At 42.7% G+C, this 18,703-nt stretch overlaps 1 protein-coding gene across 10 annotated transcripts in view; it reads left to right on the top strand.

Moving 5' to 3' along the window:
* The first annotated feature begins 248 nt into the window (after nucleotides 1–248).
* SHLD1 (shieldin complex subunit 1) overlaps nucleotides 249–18,703 on the top strand; it is a 76,517-nt gene continuing 58,062 nt past the window's right edge. For 7 of the 10 annotated variants that reach the window (XR_003901347.1, XR_003901346.1, XM_029918538.1 and 4 more), the window contains exons 1-3: nucleotides 249–292; nucleotides 8,222–8,399; nucleotides 9,527–9,708. Coding sequence is in view for 8 of the 10 variants with exons in the window: in XM_029918538.1 (XP_029774398.1) it covers nucleotides 9,531–9,708 (178 nt within the window). In the remaining 2 variants the exon portion in view is untranslated. Of the gene's footprint in view, nucleotides 293–5,136; nucleotides 5,305–5,755; nucleotides 5,831–6,966; nucleotides 7,067–7,861; nucleotides 8,188–8,221; nucleotides 8,400–9,526; nucleotides 9,709–18,703 lie in introns of those variants that run through there. The other 3 variants (XM_029918540.1, XM_029918539.1, XM_029918541.1) reach the window with 3 other exon arrangements.

The following is an 18,703-nucleotide window of genomic DNA, read 5'->3' as shown; positions in this document are numbered from 1 at the left end:
TCTTTATGATTTTTAAAACGTAGGCATCTAAAACTTTAAAATTAAAATTTTTTCCTGTTCTCTTTAACGTCCACCAAGCATTTACCAACAAGCCTTTGGAAAGGTTTAGTCAAGGGCGCAAAACTTCACGGGCTTGGCCAGTGCCCTCAGTCAAGATGGCCGTAGCTACATTCCATTGCCCTTACTTGCCCTCAGCCAAGGTGGCTCCAGTGACTTCCTTTCAAACCCGCTTTTCCCATAACAAGTATGGCGCATCTGCTTCCGGATTTGGATGTGCTGCCGTTGCCGGTCGGTGAGTGTAAAGGGGACTTTGCAATTTTTCTCTATCAGTTGTCTCTGTGGAGCGAGGAGTGCCCTGAGATTGGGAATAGGCAGGAGGTCTGGGCAGTGTGTCAGAGCAGTCTCATAATTGGGAAGTTATGGAGGCTTCCCCTGGCACGCTTCCAATTTCTCCGTCCCACCCCCTCCTCCACCCAACAACGAGTGGCCTTTGCAGACACCTCTTTGGGGAAATCCCCTAAATTTGCTGACTGTGTGACCGGATAATCTTTGGTTCTTCCTCTTTTTAAAAAGCAGCTTTTTAAAGATATAAATATCTATTATAAAATTCACCTGTTTAAGATGTAAAATTCATTGGCGTTTCATATATATCCAGAACTGTGAAGCCATCCCTACAATCTATTTTTATTTATTCCTTAAAGTTTACTTATTTAGAGAGAAAGAGAGAGCGAGAGCGAGAGCGAGAGAGAGAGCGCACATGTGCATGCTCAGGCAGGGCAGGAGCAGAGAATCCCAAGTAGGCTCTATTGTCATTGTAGAGCCATGGAATCCAGGGGTTCCAGCCCGTGAACCTTGAGATCATTACCTGTGTATGACCTGAGCCCTGAGTCAGAATCAAGAGCAGGATGCTTAACTGACTTAGCCACCAGGTTCAACCCCCACCCCAAGAACATTTTCATCACCCCAAAGAAATACCCTGTGCCCATTAGCAGTCTCCATTCTCTACCCTTCCAGTCCTAGGCAACTACTAGTCTACTTTCTATAGATTTGCTAATTTGCACATTTGATACAAATAAAATCATACAACATGTGGTCTTTATTTACTAGTGTTAAAAGAAAAACGGAAGCATATTTAAAATTCTCAGTTAATTTGAACAAAAAAGTTATTTGAATTGGACAGGATCCAGTCTAGCAGGTAGAAAGAAGCTCTGAGGAGTTGAACAAAATGAAAGACTTATAGGCAGGAGGGAGCAGGAACAAGGAAGTAATCCTTGGCCAAAAAAGCGGGTTATTTATTGCATGGTTAGTTCTCTTTAGGGGATGGCAAGGTTCTATCTGGCAGATTACCTAACTAGTGCTGATTAGGCGATTCCTGATTGGTTGTGGAGTTTAGGGCAAGCGAAAGATTTTGAGTCTGTTTTCTTGTTTTTTTAATGCTAGGTTTTTATCATTAAGTATACATGTGGCATGTATGAGAACTTAATTCTTTTATAAAACTGAAAAATATTCCATGTGTGCATATACCACATTTTACTCATCTATTCATCAGTTGATGGACGTTTGGATTGTTTCCACTTATTGTCTATTATGGATAAAGCTGCTGTGAACATTTGTGTAAAGTTTGTGTGAACATATGTTTTTATTTCTCTTGAGCATATGCCTAGCAGTGGACTTCCCAGGTCAAAGTGTAACCCCGTTTCACCTTTCGTAGAACAACCAAACTGTTTTCCAAAGTGCTGGCACCTTTGTATATGGCCCTCCAGTTATCTCAGTGTTGAAAATACTGTCCTTTTCCTTTCCTATGTCTTGGCACCATGTGGCAAAATCAACTAACCATAATTGTAAGATTTTACTTTTGGACTCTCCTTCTATTGCACTGATCTATACACCCACCCTTCTGCCAGTGCTACACAGTCTTGATTAGTGTGACTTTTTTAGTAAGTTTTGAAATAAAAAATATGAGACTTCCAACTTTGTTCTTTTTCAGCGTTGTTTTGGTTACTCTGGGTTGCTTACATTTCTGTATGAAATTTTTAAGCACTTTTGTCAATGTCTGCAAATAGAAAAAATAATACACACAACTGAGATGCAGCTAAGAATTACATTGATCTGTAGATTGATTCAAGCCATATTGCCATCTCAAAATATTGGCTGTCTTTCCATTCATTTAGATTTTTAATTTCTTTCTTTTTAAAAAGATTTTATTTTTAAGTAATCTCTACAACCAACATGGAACTGACTTAGATCCCCGAGATCACGAGTCACATGCTCTACTGACTGAACCAGCCAGGAGCCCCTTTATCAAAAAAATTTTTTTGTAGTTTTTATTCTGCCTGTCTTACACATTTTTGTTAACTATATTCCTAAGTATTTTATTATTTTTTGATACTATTGTTTTTACTTATGTTTATTTATTTTTGGTGAGAGTGCGAGCATGGGAGGGGCAGAAAGAGGGAGAGAAAGAATCCCAAGCAGGGTCCGCACTGTCGGCACAGAGTCCATCAAAGGGCTCATTCCCATGAGCTGTGAGATCGTGACCTGGGTTCAAAATCAACAGTCACTCAACTGACTGAGCTACCCAGGCACCCCTTAATCTTTTTTAATGCTATTGTAAATGCAGTTATGTTCTTAATTTAATTTTAGGATTGTTTATTGCTAGTGTATGTAAATATTTACACAATATTTTTATGTATTTATTGCTATTGTAAAATCATTTGCATATAATTTTACTATATTGTTCTTGTATCCAGCAATCTTGTTTAAAGGTTCTACTAGTTTTTTTAAGTGATTCCTTGGGATTTTCTATACAAAGATCACATCTCCTGCTAATAGAAATAGTTTTACTTCTCTCTAATATAGTAGATTTTATTTCATTTTCTTGCCTAATTTTGCTAGCTAAAACCTACAGTATAGTGTTGAATAGAAGTGATCAGAGCAGACATTGTCTTGTTCCTGATCTTGGGGGGAAAACATTTAACACAAAATATGCTGCTAGCTGTGCATTTTTTTCAAAATATACGCTTTATCAGATTGAGGAAGTTCCCTTCTATTTCTAGTTGTTGAGTGTTTTGATCATGAGAGGGTTTGACTTTATCAAATGCTCTGTGTGAATGTCTGTGTTGTGGTTTTTGTCCCTTATTCATTTTTTTTTGGTCCTTTTTTGTAATATAATATATTACATTGATTGATCTTCAGACGTTAGAAAAACATTGAATTCCTAAGATAAGTTCTGCTTGGTCATGGAGTATAATCCTTTTTGTATTTTGTTGCATTTGGTTTGCTAGTATTCTGTCAAGGATTTTTGTGTCTGTATTCATAGTATTGGTCTGTAGTTTTTTGTGATGTCTTTGTCTTGATTCAGTATCAGGCTGATGCTGAGCTTAGAGTAAATTGGGAAGTGTTCCCTCCTCTTCCATTTTTTAGAAAAGCTATTTAGGAGAGGGAATGACAAGTGCAGTGGGAGGAAGTGGGGCTTATTGGAGAACCTGAAGGAAAGTCATTATGCTTGAATCCTGGAAAGCAGTGGGGCCTGACATTGGAGGATCTGGGTCAGAGAGAAATTTCTGGATGGTGATTAATGTCTCAGAAGAGGAAAGAAGAGGAGAGAACCTTGGGCTAAATGTGGAGGAAGTCCAGTTGGGAATGGAGGATGAGCCACAGAGTTGGTGGAGATGAGGAAATGAGCCAATTTAGACTCTTGAGAATTTTGTGGGTAGGAGAGGAGACTGGCTGTGGAGGGCAGGTGTCAAAGAATTCCTTTTCACTTTTCTTTCTTTCTTGACAATTTTTTTTTTTTTTTTTGTGAGAGAGAGAGAGAGTTTGTGTATGGGAGCTAGGGAAGGGCAGAGAGAGAGAGAGGGAGAGATCCTGAGCAAGCAGCGTGGATTCAACTCATGAACTATGAGATCATGACTAGAGCTGAAATCAAGAGTCTGTCACTTGACCAACTGAGCCACCCAGGCACCCCACTTTCTTGATAACTTTTTAAAAATAAGTTTATTTATTTTGAGAGAGAGAGAGAGGGAGAGGGAACAACTGGAGGAGGGGCAGAGAGAGAAGGGGACAGAGAATCCAAAGCAGGCTTGGTGCTGACAGCAGAGAACCCCATGAGGGGCTTGAACTCACAAACCATGAGGTCATGACCTGAGCTGAAAGTCAGACACTTAACTGACTGAGCCACCCAGGCCTCACTTCTTGACAACTTTTAATGTTGATATGATTTTATACCTTCAAAAAATTGCAGACTAGTACAAGAAACTCGCAGATAACATTTTCCAGGTTCACCAGCTGTCTATACTTGCTCCATCAAGTTACTTTATCATTTTCTCTGACACACACGTGTGTGTGCATGCGCACACATGCACACGCACACACACACACACACACACAACTGTTTGCCAGTATGTTGTACACATCATTACCCCTACCAATTAATATTTGAGTGGCATTTCCAAAGAATAAGAACATTCTCTTACATACTAGGTTTTGTTGAAAATGGGAGCAATTTGGGCATATTGGAAAATCTAAGCGAAGATCCTGTGGGACAGAAGTGAGAGAAGGGGCTGTTATCACTGAGAGCTTGTTGAAAGGTCTAGAGAGCAGGATTTCAGGTGCAGGTGGAGGGGTTGGATTTTGCCACAGGAGGGATGGCTCTCTGTTGTGAAGAGGAGTGCAGACGTGGGACATTTTGTTCTGCTTGACAGGACAATGGAGGAAGTTCCTTCCTGCTGGATTCTGTTTCCTTTGTCAATTAGGAAGTGAGCACAGCTACTGAAAAGAGCAGGAAGGTGTGTAACAGATGGGAAGCGCCTGAGTTAAAGAAGGTGGGAGAAAACACAAGAGTCAAGAGAGGGGAAGAGGAAGTAATGAGATAAACATCTCAAGATTCATGTGGCCAGACAGCCCATTTCAGGTTGATGTTTATTCTGTTAGAGAGAGCCAGCTTGCTCTGTTCAGTGGCCCCTGTCTAGCCCTGCAGAGTGGGGAGATAAATCGAGTTCATCTGGGCTAGGGTTTTGTCAAGGGTGTGATAAGAGAACGGAATGGTTCAGAAAGGGAAGTTTAGGGTACTAACAAGATAATGGACCATAAAATACTGAATAAGAATGAAAGAAGTAAGGTGGCTACTGAATGGGAACTAGGAGGGCAAATGGATGGGACGTAGACTGGGAAGATGGAAGCCTGTAAATTGTTTTTTAATTATTACTATTTCACTTATTGGACCTAGACATTACTGAGCATGCATTCTCTACGGAGTATTGTACATGCATTAATTTCATATATTTCCTGTGACAACCCTATGAGGTAAGCATAGTTATCAAGCCATTTTTATAGAGGTGACTGACATTAAGTGACTTGCCCAAGGTGACCCAGTTAAAAAGTGAGTCTCTAACTTCAGAGACCCTGTGTATCTGTAGATCTCTCTGCAGAGCTTCCCAGCCGTGTTCCCTGCTCCTCCTTCACCCTCCTCTGACTCACGTTTCACTTAGCCAACAGCGTGGGCATTTGGAAATGCAAACTGATCGTATCATGCACTAACTCAGAACCTTTTGTTATGTGTCACTGGAAATATATATAAAAGGAAAAACTGACAGATGAATAGAGACTTGGATAGATGGATAGTTTTGCGATAAAGAAAATCATAGTAAAATGTTAATTGTGAAATCTAGACAGTAGCTATAGGAATGTTCATCGGATAATTCTCTCCACTTTTCTTTCTGTTTGAAACTTTTCATGTAAAATGTTGGGAAGGAAGACCTTTGATGAAAAAAGAGATGAAGCTAAACAGCTTTTAATCTGAGGATCCTGTCTGACTTGGATTTGTAGGTTGGTAAGAATCTGTAGTCATGGGAGAATGGCTGTCTTTGCTCAGTAAGTAGGTTTTGATGTACCAAGAGACCTCTTGTGCCTGTGCCCCTCCAGAATTGGAAAAGAACACTTAGATTGTATAATTAAAGCCTTTCTTTTTTTTAAAATTTTTTTAATGTTTTATTTATTTTTGATACAGAGAGACAAAGCATGAGAGGGGGAGGGGCAGAGAGAGAAGGAGACACAGAACCGGAAGCAGGCTCCAGGCTCTGAGCTGAGCTGAAGTCGGAGGCTTAACCGACTGAGCCACCCTGGCGCCCCAAGCCTTTCTTTTTTTAAGTTTTATTTATTTATTTTGAGAGAGACAGAGACAGCACAAGTGAGGAAAGGGCAGAGAGAGAAGGAGAGAAAGAATCTCAAGCAGGCTCCACACTGCCAGTACAGAGCCCAGTGGGGACTTGAACCCATGAAGCCATGAGATCATGACCTGAGCCAAAACTGAGCCAGACACTTAACCAACTGAACCACCCAGGTGCCTCAGCCTTTTTTTTTCTTTTAAATATTCTTTTAAGCAATCTCTTCACACAATGTGGGGCTCAAACTTACAACCCTGAGATCAAGAGCCACATGCTCCCCTGACGAGCCAGCTAGGCACCCCAAAGTACTTTTTTTTTTCCCCCAAAGTACTTTTAAGAGAGGAAAATAAGCTCTTCTGGAGAAGAAAGTGGAACCATGTGTTTAGAATTTTAGGGCAGAGATCATCATTGCGCCATACTTGTCAGCTTAGGGGGTTGTAGACCCTAGGAAGGGTCTCATCCATACTTAATACTTACTATTTCCTGTGCAACTTCAGAATTCCAAAGAATGTTTTGGATGTACAGTTTTTTACTCTGTAAAAAAACAGATTCTGCCTTTCAATAGGCTTTCTTTTTTCTTCCTGCCTTTCTTCCTTTTTTTTTTTTTTTTTTGTTCAAATGCTCAGTTTGGGATGTATTTGACATTTAACATTTAGAATGATTCTAAAGAAAAGACAGGTATCATATCAATGTGCTGCTTGTATCACTAATGATAGTCTTGCTTGATGGTCGATGTCAAGACTCCTTTTCAGGCAGGCAGGCAGGACTGCTGTCCTTCACTGACCTGTTTTTTCCCTTCCAGAAGCCTCCAGAGCAGTGTTTGGTAACACGAGGGGAGAAGGAAGAGACACAGATGCCTGTGACGGAGGTGTTTGCTGAAACTTCAGGCTTGGTTGGCTAATGTAATATGTGTGAAGAGACAGGATGTTCTTGCTTCTTCGGGAACCTTGATCCCTCTGCTTCTTTCAGAAGCAGTCAGCTGCTTGCTCTCTTGGCTCAGTGTCTACAGGAGTGAATGTCCACAACAGCATGTGACCGGGTGTCCTCAAACAAGAAGAATCTTGCCAGGCCTCTGTGTTGATTTGTTTTTATACACCCCCTATCTTTGCCTGATAGGCTGGTACTCTGTTTGGACTGTGCAGACACAGGAGGCTGGGAGGTCTTGGAGCTGGGTTCTTCCCAGATTGGTATTTTCTAGATGAGTTTCTTTGGACAAGTTACTCTGCTCTCTCTGTGTCTGACTATCTGATTATAAATGAGGGTAGTGGGAGGATTACCTGCTTCATGGGGCTGTTCTTGCTCTTAGCACAATGCTCCGCATCCAACGAGCACTGTATAAATCTTATCTTATTATTATACTGTTCCTGTTACTCTGAAATTGCTTGTTTCATTCAAACATATGTCTTTGAGCTCTTTTAGGTTCCAACTGTCATCTTAACAGCTGCACCGTATTCCGTAATTTGGAATTACAGAAATTGCAAATTCCAAAACTATTCCTTCTCTAATCTTCTCCAACCCAGTTAGATAAAACAACCCAGTCCTCGAAGCTGCCATTCTCGTTGACTCTCTTTCTCTTTAGGATCTTAGTCTGTTCAGTGATTCAGTTCTACTCTCATTTTAGTTCCTAAATATGTTCTTAATCTTCCCCCTGCTCTTGATTGCCTACCCTAGTTCACATGTTCCTCCTCTCTCACCAGGACCATGGCAGGTGGATGAATTCCTGTGCTTTCTAAGATTGTTGGCCACTGGGCTGAAGCCTATAAATTCAGCTGCCGATTTTGCGGATTTGACCATGTAAACTCCTCTGCACGGCACATGGTGGCCTGGGACAGTCATGATGTTGGCTACAATATGATTTGTTGATGACAACAACTTATGAGGCAGAGAGTTGCAGAGGGTTTAGGATCTCCCCAGGCCCATATTATTTTATAGAGAGGTGGGCAGAGCTGAATGCACCGTAAAGAATCCTCCAGCAGAGAATCCAGCACCCACAAGTAGACCAGGGTCTACTGGGGGAGGGAAGGTAAGGAAGATCTAATTTTATTTTATTTTTTTAGGAACACCTGATTTTTAACAAGAAGTGTCCAAGTGATGAACTCAATAAACCACTTTTGTGGTCTTTGGAACTCAGCTGGAACATTTGTACATCCAAGTTGCTATCAACAACCAAGCCTTGCCATCCTTCCCTAAGCTGGAGACAGGAGAGTCCCATGGCCATCCAGCTAAAACCACAGGGTTTGTCTCTCCCCAGTTACACATGTATGATTGTTTTTTGACTCTCACTTTAACTTCCTGACACCCCATGCCCACACTGTTTCTACTGGTATTCGCGCGGTCCCCTAGGCATTGGTCTGCCCTGCCCCGTGCTTGGAGGTGACCTTCTCCAGAAAACTTAACTGTTCCTTTTTGGGTTCTTCTCTGTCTTGTCATTGTGTTTACATAGTATGTTGCTGCATTTGGATCATCCCAAACCGTGAGCAACTTGAAGGAAGAGTCTATTACATTCACCTTTGTATACATGGCATGTTAAATCACTGACTGAATCATGTCCGAGTAGGCCACAGATAAAAATACGCGTCACCTATCATCTCACTGGTCAGAAATTAAACCACTGAATTAATTACCATTGAAGTTAATTTGAGATGTATTTTTCTGGATGCTTTTTTTTTTTTTAATTTTTTAAGGTTTATTTTTTGAGAAAGAGACAGAGTGTGAGCCGGGGAGGGTCAGAGAGAAAGGGAAACACAGAATCCAAAGCAGGCTGCAGCCTCTGAGCTGTCAGCACAGAGCCTGAAACGGGGCTTAAACTCACAAGCCATGAGGTCATGACCTGAGCCAAAGTCAGACACTTAACCGACTGAGCCACCCAGGCACCCCTAGATGCCTTTTTTTTTTTTAAAGCTCGTGATCTGTATATTTCTCACTTACACACACACACACACACACACACACACACACACACACATGATTCTGTGTTTTATAAAGTTTTGATCAACCTAGATCAACAATCTACCTGTTGTTTAGCAATCTTTTTTCCACATAAGATATCATAGACCGTCTCTCTTCTCATTACATATTCTTTTAGTCCTTGGATTATCGTGTGCTGCACATTTCATCCTTATCAGACCAGACATGCGGCTTGTTCTCCAGCTGAAAATGTTCATGGTTTCTTTCTGTGTCAAGAGTATTTGTTGGGTTTACAGTAAGGACAAGGAAGACTGTTACTAATGGGAAAGTAAAGTATTCTGGCCAAACTGTTGTTTGGCCTTTAAGGCACTGGGATGTTAGTCCTTTAAGCTGTGACTGAAACGGGGGTTCTCTTAGGCAATGCCTCTTGCATTGAATTATTTTTTCCACGGCAGGACTATGGCGACCCAGGAAGTCACTCCAGGCAGCCAGTCTGAGGAGAGCAGTGCCTTGGATTTGCCAACAGTTTATGACATAAGAGATTACGTGCTGCAGAGACCCCATCAGGAGCCCAACAGTGAGGCTTTTAGTTCTGTAGAAGCCTTTTCTAGTCCTTGCTCTTCTGATCTGGATCCAGGTAAGAAGCAGTGTTTAAAACAAGCTAATTTTGGTCACCCTCCCCCCCCCCCTATACATACAGGTATGTGGTCATTTGTTTCTCTCTCTTCCAATAGCACCTCTCTGAGGAATGATTCATTGTCTTGGGTAGAAAACATCTTATCTAAGCACAACTGTAGGGAGAGACTTCAAAGGACAAACTCCCTGGTATAAACACAAGGAGCTCTTTCCTGGAGGCCTTTTTGTCTGAAGACCTTTCTAATCTCCATCCAGCTGCATTCAGAGGTTCAACAGGGAGAGGGTGAAATTCAATTCTGTTTTGTTCTTTTAAAACTTCAGAAAGTTAGGGCACCTGGGTGGTTCAGGCGGTTAAGCATCTGACTTTTGATTTCAGCTCAGGTCATGATTTCATGGTTTATGAGTTTGAGCCCCGCATTGGGCTCTGTGCTGTCAGCATAGAGCTTCCTTGGGATTCTGTCTCTCCCTGTCTCTCTGCCCTTCCCCTTCGTGCACTCACATGAGCATGTGCTCTCTCTCTCTCAAGAAAATAATTAATTAAGTAAAAAATAAAATAAAAACTAAAACTTCAGAATGTAGCAATGTGGGCCTGTTATATGTCATAGGTGATAGTAGTAGGGAGCTCAGTATTCCTTGGGCCAAATATACTGTGCATTTGTGAAAAAACTTTTCTACAAGTTTCCCTGGCTGAATTGCCAAAAAGTATATTATCTAAGCTTAATGATGATTCCTTGACATAGTCAGTGATCGTCTCTAGTTGTAAAGCCCTTGTCTTTCCCATTCATTGACCAGTCCAGACCTGGAGGTCCACAGACCTGGACCCAAAGCTCTGCTACTTACTGGCTCTGGGACTTGGGACACGTTTCTTAATGGCTCTGAGCTCTGTGTACTTGACATCATCACTTAGATTTCTGTTAGGCTTCTGAAATTTGATATGTCCTGAACCAAATTGCTAATTCTTCTACCCCATCCCCAATCCCTTCCCCTGCATATACATTCGCCTGTTCTTTGACCCTTTCTCATCTTGACCAAGCACTTTTATCCATCAACAGATGGACTTAGGCCCAAACTTAGAAGTCACCCTCAGCCTCTCTCACATCCAGGCCAGCACTGTCAGCTTTACTGCTGGAGTAAATCTAGAGTCTAAACAGTTCTGCCATCTCCAATGTTAACACCCTGGTCCAAGCCACTATTGTCTGTCTTCTGGATTATTGTTACAAACTCCTAACCAGCTCTTTCCATACCTGCCCTTAACTTCCTACAATCTCTTCTCAACACAACCACAGAGGATCCTTTTAAAATGCAAATCAGATCATGTTAGTCCAAAAACCCCTATGACTTCTCATCTGTCTCAGAGCAAATGCAGAAGTCCTGTGGTGCCCATGTTCTCCGGGCCCTGGGTCTGCCACCTCTCTGACCTGACCTTCTTCTGTTCTCCTTGTCCTCACTGTGTGGGGCCTCTGCTTCTCACCTCTAGGAGCCAGCTACCCTCCATCTGCTGATGTTCCTTTGTTTACCCTTCCCCGGCTTTATTCTTCGCCTCGGCAGGAATCCACTGGGCACCCTAGATTTGACTGTTAATTGATTTGTCTCCCTGCTCTGGAATATAAATTCCAGGATAGCAGATACTCAAATACTTGTATGAAGAATGAATGGGTGAATGTTAATTGCTATTGTTATTTCAGTAAGAGATAGGCTTGTATGGATGTAGGGCTGAAGTTGATCCCAACAGAAAACCTCTCTGATCCCGTCTCCACTCCCCACACATGTAGCTTAAGGCTGGTTATGAGTAACTTTGGAAAGTTCCATGTATAAGGAGTGGACGTCATAGGCAGCACTGAATGAGGTGAAGCCTGAATTTAGCCCCAAGCACAATCAAGTGTTGGAGAAGATTGTCAGATTGTGTCTGCCTCCCAGAAAAGTCAAAATGTGTAATTGATCGAGACATGGCCCAACTTTCAGCCATTAATGTGTGCAAAGTGTGCAAAGTGAGTTACGACTATTCTGCAGTGATAGAAATCTTCTCCCACTTCTGCCAGGACAGAGCGAACACAAGGAGTGTGTGACATGCACCCCAAATCCAAGTGGGCCACTCTGTGCTCATGCCCTCTGGAGTCCCAGTTCTCACTTTCTCTTCTCCTTGCTTCTGCCTCCACCCTATTCCTCGGTGCCCAGGGCCTTCATACATCACCCTTCAAAGCCTCCCAAAAAAACAATTTGAAACTTAGAGACAAATGACTAATTATAGCTTCAAGTGTCAGCTTTTCCAGGATGGTCTTCATTTAAGAATACCTAGCTTTAGCCTGAAGGAATGGATTAATTTCAGGAATCAAGGACAGGTAGAAGGGAGATTGGGAGGCTCTGTCTTTCTGATGTTCCTAAAAATGCATCCTATTTATGGTTTCCACACCTACACATTCTTACACCCCTCTCTGCACCCTACCCCCCAATTTGACCTCTCCAAATGGAGCCATTCCTATCATCTAGGAGTCTTATCTCCTCCTTCTTCCTCATGGCCATGCCTCCTGAACTCATGCTGGCTTGCACATACAGCCCCAAGGAAGGTCCTATGGTTCGTTTTCTCCGCAGAGCTAGATGCCGGAATGTCTTAGAATACGTGCATATGATCACTCCCGTTTATGGCAGGCTCAGTGCCTGTCAGGTTTTGTGTTGATGGGCTCCATGCTAAGTGTTTCACAAAGACTAAGACTTTTAATTCTTACCACAAACCTGAGAAGTGGAAAGCAACCCTATTTTATAAATAAGGAAATGTAGACGTGGGGACATTGGGAAGCTTGCCCAGTGTTACTCAGTAAATGGCAGAGCTGGGCTGAGCCCAAAGGCATTGATTGTTCTATATCATATTTTTATTGGGGAAAAAAGTTGCTTTTTCTAAACTGGAAAATAACCCGATGATATCACTGAGATAAGGTATTGCCCAGAAATGAATCTAGGCAAGTTTGTTAGCCTGATACATCAAATAACTCATTTTGGGAGGGGAGAAATTTGAGGGAGGAATATTAAGTTTTTGATCCTATTTTATTCAGACTTAAATATTTAAAAGCAATCTTAATTTTAATTAATCTGTGCAGTCTACCATTCTGCAGTAGTTTTGTGTGCTATACCATTTATTACTCATAAAACTTGTTATGATTGTTAAAAATTGGACCAGATTGGGTGTCTGGGTGGCTCAGTGGGTTAAGTGTCTGACTCTGTCTCAGGTCATAATCTTGTGATTCACGAATTCGGGCCCCCGTGCCAGGCCCTGTGCGGACAGCTTGGAGCCTGAGCCTGCTTTGGGTTCTGTGTCTCCCTCTCACTCTGCCCTTCCCCATTTTGTACTCTTTCTCTCTCTCTCAAAAATAAAATAAATATTAAAAAAATTTTTTTAATAAAATAAATAAAACTGGACCAGATCACCTAGAGCTTCCCAAGAACTAAGTGGAAATGATATCTGAAAGATATCCTAATGGGAGCAGGGATTACGCTAGGATCAAATGGAAGTCAGCCACTTTTATATTTAATAGCTTTGTAGCTGATAGCTTATGGTAAGCAGAAATAAATGCACTCGGGTTTGTCCACCACAAAGGGAACTTCATTCTGATATCACTAGGTGAAGATTATACAGCATGGGAAGCTATTTATTTTGTTGTAAACATTTCAGAGTTGTCTCTTGTGAGACAGAGATGGTTTTCAAAGTAAATATAGGAGAGGTTGTCACTGGTAATCTCACCATTACCAACTGGTGAAATGGTTGAGGTGGATGGTCCTAAACTCAGGGAAATCAGATCACCCAGCCTGATTTGCTCTGGACTGACCATCTTGCACTTCCAGTTTCTCAAAACTGTGTAAGGTCTTGAATTTTGATTTTCTATTTATAAGTAGGGTCCGGAGTACCTGGCTGGCCCAGTTGGTTAAGGGGCCGACCTTTGATTTAGGTTCAGGTCATGAACTTAGGGTTCATCATAGGCTTGAGCCCCATGTTGGGCTCTGCACTGACAGCGTAGAGCCTGCTTGGGATTCTCTCTTCCTTTCTCTCTCTGCCCCTCCCTCACTCTCTCTCTCACCTTCTCAAAAATAAACAAATAGACATTAAAAAATTTAGAACAGTATATATAATTAAGACCACTTTCCTTCCCTTCACTGGATGCTCATGGGTAGTTGTAGCCCAGCAATCCCAGCAGGTGGCAGGCGGTGTGCAGGTGGCCTTATCAGTGAGTGGCAAGGTCCCAACTTCAAGGTCAGGTCAGCATCACCATTGTAACCTCTGGAAGAATAGCTGGCAAGGGATGAGTGGCCTCAGTTTTAGGAGATGGAAGGGACCACTGGAAAAGCCAGCTGAGAAGGACAGGGACCTGGGCTGAAGCCTGACTTTTATAAAGGATCCCCCACTTCACCCTGCAGCTGCCTCTGGCTTTGGCCCATCACTAACCTGCTCTTCTCCGCCAGGCTTTTTCAAGGGGTTGCCTTTATTCCACGCTACTTCCTCCTATGATTGTTCTTCATTCCTGGGCACACGTCGTCCACCCCCCTGCCCACTAGACTAAGCCTGCCCTGGCTCAGATGCTGCTGATTTTGCCCAGGAGCTAAGCCTAACGGGCACTTCTCTGCCATCATCTTGTATGCCCAACTGCCATGTCGCTGTTCATGCCCTGGAGGAGGATATTAGTGGCAAGGGACGTGAGACTTCAGAGCAATTTCTAGGAAACTAATGAGCTGATAAGAATCCGAGAGTATTAGTCAGGAAAACCTCAAAGCCTTGGTCATTTCAGTCTGGGTACCCAAAAGCGGGCGAGTCTGGGCTGTGTCTCTCTAAATAAACACAGGTCATCTGTCTTGAACTGGTGTCTCGAGCAAGCGGCATCTAGCTATTTCTTATGAAGTGGTAGTAAAACAAACAACAACTTGTCACCTAAGCCAGACATAGGAGTACAAAAACTCCCTCCCTGCCTTCCCTGGTGAGATCTGGCAGGAGACCCATACTGCCAAAGAGGCCTTCCTGAAACAGCATTTCTGCTACGTTCCTCTATTTAAATCCTGTTGAGATATCATTGTACACTTTCATCTTCCTTCCAACCCCAGTGAAGGCTCCTGTGCCTCATTTTCAGGGCCCTGAATAATCTCACATCCAGAGCATTTGTTCAAGATATTTAAAAAAGAGTTTTTTAGGGGCACCTGGGTGGCTCAGTCGGTTAAGTGTCCGACTTCGGCTCAGGTCATGACCTCACGGTTCGTGGGTTCGAGCCCCGCGTCAGGCTGTGTGCTGACAGCTAGCTCAGAGCCTGGAGCCTGCTTCAGATCCTGTGACTCCTTCTCTCTCTGACCCTCCCCTGCTCATGCTATCTCTCTCTCTTTCTCTCAAAAATAAATAAAAACATTAAAAAATTTTTTTAATGTTTGTATTTTTGAGAGAGAGACAGGAACAGAGTGTATGTGGAGGAAGGGTAGAGAGAGAGAGGGACACACAGTTGGAAGCAGGCTCCAGGCTCCGAGCGGTCAGCACAGAGTGCAACGTGGGGTTCGAACGCATGAACCGGGAGATCATGACCTGAGTCGAAGTCGGACGCTTAACCGTCTGAGCCACCCAGGCGCCCCCGGTCAAGATATTTAACAACGAATTCAGCAGTATTGCCAAATTTTGGTAACTGGTAAGGCACCAGGCAATGTGCAGGTGTGTGCCAGCTGAATACAGGCCCTAGCTGGTGTCTAACTACTCATCGACACAGGCCTGCCGCGCCTGTTGGGCTTGTTTTTATGCTGAGTCAGGCCTTAATGCCTCAGCTGCGTGGTTCCCGTCCTTGAAATGTGCTCTTTCCTCTCTGGTCAACTCCAGGCCACTCCAGAAACTGTTGAGCTGAGTCCTTCAGTTAGTCCCCAGTGCACACTTATTGATGCGCTTGGACTGAGTTGTTAGATTCAGAATTTTCTTCTATAAAGAAGAAACTATTAGGGAATGTTAAGCACAGTGTAAGTGAAGATATAAGGAAGTTACTCATCGGCCAATGCCATTTTAGAAGTCGAATTTGAGGGAGGATGGGTTAAAATAATATTCCATGTTTTTAGCCAGTAAAACCCAAACAGCTGCTCTTGAGTCTACAACTTTGGAGATGGTGTTTGGCAATTGCTTGCATGAGGCAGTGTTTGAGTCTACTGCCCTCTAGTGGCTACATTTTGCATATTCCTGAGCCTTACCGAGAACAAGAATTTAAGTGTACCAGGTGTGTTAAACCTTTATAATTCATTCTTTGCAGAGCTTTTCTGCCTACTAGAAATAAAAATTCAAGTTATTAGAGATTATTTTCCTTGAAGTCTGAGACGCTAACTTGTCTTAAGGCCACCAATGTTAAGTCCCATGCATTATATAATTTGAGGACACCTTTTCATTTCTCGTGCTTGATTGATTGCAGGCTAAAATACAAACATAAAGAATAATATCTGATTTTGCTTTGTGCATTTGCCAAGAAAAAGTTGCGCTCTTCTGCAAAGATAAGACCAAAGGATTTAAATTTGCTTTATTTGATGAAATTATAGTAGCATTAAAGGGTAATGAGATTTTTAAAAATCTTTTGGGATTTCTGATCTGATAAGATGACATACTCATTACTCCTGCTAAGTACAACTATAAACCCTGGAAATGTGAGAGGCCGTCAAGATAGTGAGCAGTGGTAAGAAGAGGAATTGGTTTCGGGCCCAGGACTGAAGGAACAGCAGAGAGGCAAGTGCCTTCTGTTCTCCTACCCAACAGAGGAAGGTGATCAGACCTTGGTGCATTTCAGCCTGCAACCTAGCAACAAGAAGGGGCCCGGGTAGGCTCATTTCTCTGCAGCACTGACCAAGTTGGGTCATCCCACATCACCAGGACAGCCCCACACCCAACAAGGGGGAATCTATAGCAAAACCCATAATGGTAAGTGGCAAGAGGAAGCCCTCTCCTCCATTGGGCCAGAAACGTCACTCCTCTGCTAAACCAGACCCAAGTGGCCAAGGAGCACTAGTGAAGGGGTTGTGCCGACACAAGAAGTGACCTGGCCTGAGAAGCCCCTTTATCTTTGTGGGCCTGATATTCCCCTTGCTCCCTACCCTCCTGCATACACTGGGGCAGCTGGAGGCACTGGAACCAGGGGAATCCCACTACAACAAGCAGCCCATCTGGAAAGCCTTCTCTTCGCAGGGGGTCTGAGATCAACCCCCCACCAAGAGATACCTAGAGGGGTCATTCCTAGAGGCAGTTTCAGGAGGGAGCTGTGGGAGCCTCAACAGTACCTGATAAACCGAGGAGACCAAGATAAACAGCAGAGGCTCTGAAAATGAAGCTGTCATTGGAACCATGCAAAAGTAGGCCGTGACCTGTGTGCTAAACCTAAACGGGATGGCTGGACTCAAATAGGGCCAAGGTTACTCATCATACCAACAACCAAAAATCACAGGTTGAATGAAAAAAGTCACAGATACCATTACTGAGATGAATCAGACACTGGAATTACCTGCTAAGGATTTTAAAGCAATCTCCATAAAAGCGCTTTGGCAATCAATTATAAATTCTGTTGAAACAAGTGAAAAAAATAGAAAATTCAGTGGAGAAATACAAGTTATAAAAAAAATGGAAATGATTGAAATGAAATAGACCAAAGCCAGAGAATTGATAAATTGGAACTCATCAACATTTTTTAAATTTGCGGGGTGCCTGAGTGGCTCAGGCAGTTAAGGATTCGACTTTGGCTTGGGTCATGATCTCACGGTTCATGGATTTGAGCCCCATGTCGGGCTCTGTGCTGACAGCTCAGAGCCTGGAGCCTGCTTCAGATTCAGTGCCCCTCCCCTGCTCATGCTCTGTCTCTCTCTCTTTCTTTCTCTCTCAAAGATAAACATTAAAAATTTTTTTTTCAATTTACTTTCTTGAAAGCCCACATAAAAAGGATGAAAAGACAAGGTACACACCAGGAGAAAATACTTGCAAGTCTGTTATCTAACAAAGGACTGGTATTTTGAGTATAAAAGAACTGTCAAAATTCAGCTGTAGAAAAGTGAACACTTCAAGTAGAAAAGGGGCAAAAAACATGAGACATTTCTCTGAAGGAAGGTATCCAGATGGCAGATAAGCACGTGAAAATACGTCCAACATCAATAGCCATCAGCAAAGTACAAATTAAAACTGTCACGATACCTACAGAAATGGCTAGGATAACACCACCAAATGCTGGTAAAGGGGTAGAGAAGCGGGACCACCCACACACTGCTATTGCCAGTGTGAAATGGCACAGCTACTCTGGGAAATGGTTTGGTAGTTTCTTGTAAAACTAAACATGCAATTACCATATGAGCCAGCATTTGCACTCTTGGACATTTATCTGAGAGAAATGAAAACTCCCATTTGTGCAAAAACCCATAAATGAATGTTTGTTGTAGGTTTCATCTTAATAGCAGAAAACTTGAACCTCCCTGATACCCTTCATCAGGGGATTGTTAAGCAAATTGTGGTACGTCCATCCCAGTGATACCACGCATCAGTAGAGTAATGGAGTATCCAGACACCAAACAACTCGGATGCATGAATCTCCCAGGGAATTCAGCTCATGGGGGGAAAAAAATGAATTCCAAAAGTTGACATACTATCATCCATTTACGTAATATTTTTGAAGTGAAAACATTTTTAGAAATTGGAGAACAGACTAGTAGACGTCAGCGTTTAGAGTTAGGGTGGGCAGAAGGGGGAGGGGGTGGGCGTGATTTGAAAAGGGCCATGCGCGGGATCCTTGCAATGGACGATTCTGTATCTTGACTGTGGTCGTGGATGGGTGAACCCAGATGCGTGATAAAATTGTAGAGTCATACATAAATGCGTACAAGTAAACTGGAGAAATCGGAATAATGTTGGATTTATCAATGCCAGTGTTCTGTAGTTGGAAGTAGGCTGAGGGACAGTAGATAAATGTTCACAGGATTTGTCTGCATTGTTCTGCAGCACTGCAGGGGAGTCTTAATTATCTCAAGAAAAC

The sequence above is a fragment of the Suricata suricatta genome, chromosome 12, assembly GCF_006229205.1.
Source record: "Suricata suricatta isolate VVHF042 chromosome 12, meerkat_22Aug2017_6uvM2_HiC, whole genome shotgun sequence".
In the NCBI taxonomy this organism is placed as follows: Eukaryota; Metazoa; Chordata; class Mammalia; order Carnivora; family Herpestidae; genus Suricata; species Suricata suricatta.
Note: the sequence above shows the minus strand (reverse complement) of the source record. Positions and strands in the feature narration are given on the sequence as shown.